Here is a 4398-nt window from a genome sequence, read left to right as displayed (position 1 = left end):
AACACCCCTGGCTTTAATTTAATTTGATTTCGTTTAGCTTTCGTCGTTGGCGTGATTGGCGTCTTATCTAGCACATTTTTACTATATTAAAAGAATAATTCGCAATATATTTTCACTGCTTCTATTTAGCATCACTCAAAAATGTGTTATGTAATGTTGAATATGGGTAACATCTTTGTTTCCTTTTTCCTTTTATGAGTCAGTCGTTTCTTATGACGGTTCAAAGCGCCCATTTGACCATATATTTTTTCAGAGCCAAGCAAAGCCAGCCTGCATTAGGCCAGTGCCTGGATTAATGCATACCGACAAGGAATTTTCGCTCGTGGCTAAAACCTACAAGTATTTCTTATAGAGGCTCAAAAATGTGAACAATCGTGGCTTATAGTCGACACAAAAGATCTTTTAGGTCGAAGCGTCGGCCTTTGTCGGCCACTACAGATACTAAAATTACTATTGTTATACTCTCGTCTAGGCTCATGAGAACAATAGGACAGTTCTTACATAAAGGTCAAGTTAAAATATTTATAGGAAATATTGAGTAATTATTTTTGCCACATAATTAATATGCACAAACTCAACATTATTTGAATGGATAAATCAATGGACTCTAATACCCATCGCTAGTAATCGAAACCCTCTTTGCTTGTTTGTTTGTGTGGGAAAGCGCGTAAGCTCATGCTTTCTAATTCAGAAAATATCTGGCACTATTGCTAGATGAAATGAACCCAGCACTGTGATTTTACACTTTTATTTTGCGTTCAAATGGAAAATTTATCCAAAAATTTGTTAAAAAGAAAGAAATGAAATCTTTTCTGGCAAAACTTAAGATTTCTTTATTTTTCATTTCACATGCCAAGCAACATTGGTATGTCATGAATTTCGATAAAAATGTCCTTTAATGCTGTCAAAATTGCTTGCAACTTATGCCAATGGTAATGCAAAGCCACTTACCAGATACATACACACTTACATGCGAGTATACAGCGAGCCATCGTGGAGAGGCGACGATTGTTGGGCGCATATCGAAAACGACAAGAATTTCTTAATTTCAATGAAATGAAATAAAAAAGCAGCGTTGACAACATATTGTTATGTTGAAATTAACGAGCATAAGGAGAAGAGGAGGAGAACGGAGCAGAAGGAGTAGAAGATCCTGACATCCTGATTCACCAGCTGTGGCTGTTACTTGCAAAGCGCTCGACGTTTTTAGCTGAACGAAAAGTCGCGAGTTCGCACCCCAGTACTATGGCATAAGTACATACATACATACATAAGTATAACCAACTACTCTTTTACTGGCTTTTGTGAGCAGGAATTCATCGCCATTATTTTTCTCTCAGCAGCATAAATTAGTTCTTATAAATTTTTGGAGAATGTTGCTTGTTGACAGACGTTCTTCTTTCCTTCTGCGGAATATTAAGCGATTATAAAATTAAAAAAAAAATTATTAAATTTAGTAAAATATTTAACAAATTACAAATTATATGATTATTAAAACTTTTTTTAACCTTCCCACGGTCTTCAAATTAACTGACGCGGGCGGACTTTGGGTCAAATTTTACCCAATACTATATTTTCAAGGTTTATACTTGGTTTTTGATTATTTTTACTGTTAGGTTTTTTTCTTAAATAAGAATGAAAATCCAAATATATTTATTCCATTATCATATTTTTTTATTAATATATTTATGAACATTTTTATTTTATTTTTATGTGAATAATACAAACTTTAACAAAAACGTTTATTCAATAACAAAAAGATATTCATGAATAACGAAAACTTTCAATAAAAAGTGTATTTAATAATGAAAGACAGTTTGTACACAAAGTAATAGTTTTAGAATGTTGTTTACATATATATTTATTACAAATGTCGCAAACTAATCCTGTTTTGTTATCAGTTTTTGGGCATCGACTTTTTTTAGTTATTTTCCTTTCCGACGTGTTTCCAAATTGACCTGATGATGATGGTTGTGCATCCAGTTGAGAGTCCTTTCGTATTTTTTTGGCAATTTCAAGTAAAAAATGTGCTCGTGGTAAAGTTTGTCGCTTTTTTATATAGGGTGTTACGAGCTGCATACCAAGGTTTTCCAAGTAAAAACGGCGTTTTGTAAGACAGCCCTTTTTCCAGGTGTGGTTGGCGGATTTGAATAAAACAAAAGTGTTATAAGCTGAAATGTCGATTATGTTACTAAACACTACTTGAGGCCACCGTTTTGTCATTCATTTGCAAGTGTAACCGCTTACAGCTTTGTCCAATGTGTCTACACCACCTTTACATTTATTGTAGTCCAGTATTATTTCTGGCGTTTTATCTCGACGATTACTAATTTTTGAATCATGGTGTAGAGTGCTAAGTAGAATCACAGCTCTATTCTTCTTAAGTATGTACGAAACGAGAGTTGTTTGTTCGGTAAAAGCGAAGATTGATGAATTTAGTGGTCTTCTTTTTATGTTCACTAAGTCTGGTGGTAGTTCGGGCTTGTTTTTTTCGTATTGTTCCTACTATCGTAATACGTTTCTCCAATAATTTGTGTGCCAATTGATAAGACGTGAAAAAATTGTCGGTTGTGAGGTTATGTCCTTTTAACCCTTCAATCAAATCAAAAACAATACGCATGCCTTGATTTTTTTCGGGGGTTCTTCCGATTGCCTTGCCAGTGTAAGGTTGGATGTTCCAAACATAGCTCGTTGTTGAATCAAGTACCCAAAATTTGATTCCATACTTTGCAGGCTTTGCTGGCATGTACTGGCGGAATGGACATCTTCCTCTGAAAGCTACTAATTGTTCATCGATGGTCGCGTTTTCCGTTGGATTGTAAAGTTTAGGTAATATCTCAACCCATTGATTCCACAAATCACGTATAGGAGCAAATTTATCCAACGATCTTCGTTCACTTCGAGTTTCCCTGTTGTCGAACCTAATCATTCTCGATATTTTTTTGAAAGTCTTCAAAGGCATAGTTGCAGCGAATATTGGTCTTCCGGTTTCAGGGTTCCAAAGACTTTCACAGCTTTCGTTATTTGATCGAAAACGCCAGCTAATATTAGCAATCCAATAAATGCAAATAGTTCGATGTTTTCAATATCCAGCCATTCTTCACCGTATATTCGTTTTCCCTCAATGTTTGTGTAGGTCGATATCGTACATATCAAAGGAGGTGGAAAAAATAGTTCAAAGCTAGAAATTTCTTTTTCGGTAATTCGTGAGCACGAGTAACGCGTTAGTCCAGGAATCAAGCTGATAATATTTTCTCTTGAAGCTCTTCCGGCACTTGTTACAAGAGGGGTTTTTGAAAAGTTTATTTGACCATTTTTCGACGACATCATTTCAGAAGGCACAAGAGAATTTTCGTCATCACTAAAATCACTGTCGGAAGAATCTGCAACCTCAACATGATCTTCGAATTCAGAACATGATTCCTCATCATCCGAAAACGCGGCCAAAGAGAATTCACTTTCACTATCACTCATCGTTACGAAATAAATAGTCGAATAACCAAACAAAGCACGTGCTTTTAAATTCGACATGTTTGACTTTGCTTTGCCCTGATGGAACACAAAACCTCTTCTGTTGGTCAATTCGAGCAGTTTCTGATCAATTACTATCTTCAAACGATCCACTTGTTAAGAGTAGAGATCAGAATTTAGTGTTTGGCCATACAAAAGGAACTCATAATAAATTATTGCCAAATGCTCAGTAGAACCTTCCTACCCGTTAGTCCTGGCCACCGTTTGAGCTGCTTCATTACGCTTTGACTACTATCGTTTTCACACAATATTGTTGTATGTGAGCCATTTCTTATACCCAGTCATCATCCGTTTAAGAAATGGGTCGACTTTATTCCCTCTGGCTTCGCTGATGGAAATTCGACTCATCATGTTTTTAGGTGTTAATTGGTGCGGCATCCAAACATCGAGCTTGTTTTTGAATCCAGCTTTGCGCAAATGGTTTAGAACTGTTTTATTGTCGATTTTTATCTCCTGGGCGATGCTACGACTACTAAAATATCAACTTCGATTATTTTTGTGACTTTATCCATATTTGCACCTTTTCGCATTCTCTACATTTTCTCTAACATCAAAAATGCCTGAACGGAATCGTCAAAACCAAAATTGCACGAAGTTAGCTGTTCAGTATCGGCACCAACACGGAGAAATCTTTAGGTTGCTATCTGAGCAGTATCCTCTGTTTATGGCACCTAAAGCCGACCTGATACCCACAGTTTCATTTGGAAGGAAATTTGATGTCAGATTTCCATTGCGTGAACAATGGAGCAATCCAGAATGCATGCAGGGAGGTTTGATGGATAGTTTCTTTACCGATGGGTCCAAGAATGAAATAGGGTCTGGAGCCGGATGGTACTTAAACGATAGTAATAAGTATCACTATGCTAT

At 36.1% G+C, this 4398-nt stretch overlaps 1 protein-coding gene across 1 annotated transcript; it reads right to left on the bottom strand.

The window, feature by feature from the left end:
• Positions 1-2223: 2223 nt before the first annotated feature.
• LOC128861960 (piggyBac transposable element-derived protein 4-like) lies at positions 2224-2929 on the bottom strand. Its single transcript, XM_054100333.1, has 2 exons — positions 2581-2929; positions 2224-2474 (listed from the first exon to the last, which is right to left on the bottom strand). Exons 1-2 carry the CDS (start codon positions 2927-2929, stop codon positions 2224-2226), a joined length of 600 nt encoding a protein of 199 aa, XP_053956308.1.
• Between the last annotated feature and the right edge of the window lie 1469 nt (positions 2930-4398).

The sequence above is a fragment of the Anastrepha ludens genome, chromosome 4 (assembly GCF_028408465.1).
Source record: "Anastrepha ludens isolate Willacy chromosome 4, idAnaLude1.1, whole genome shotgun sequence".
Taxonomy (NCBI): Eukaryota; Metazoa; Arthropoda; class Insecta; order Diptera; family Tephritidae; genus Anastrepha; species Anastrepha ludens.
This window is presented reverse-complemented; position numbering and strand designations above follow the sequence as displayed.

Bases quoted from the DNA above. Each gene is read 5' to 3' on its own strand.
- LOC128861960 (XM_054100333.1), bottom strand. From the start codon at position 2,929: ATGATTAGGTTCGACAACAGGGAAACTCGAAGTGAACGAAGATCGTTG. The intron at 2,475-2,580 runs ATAACCTCACAA...ACAAGCCCGAAC, and splicing joins GATTGAAGGGTTAAAAGGAC to TACCACCAGACTTAGTGAAC.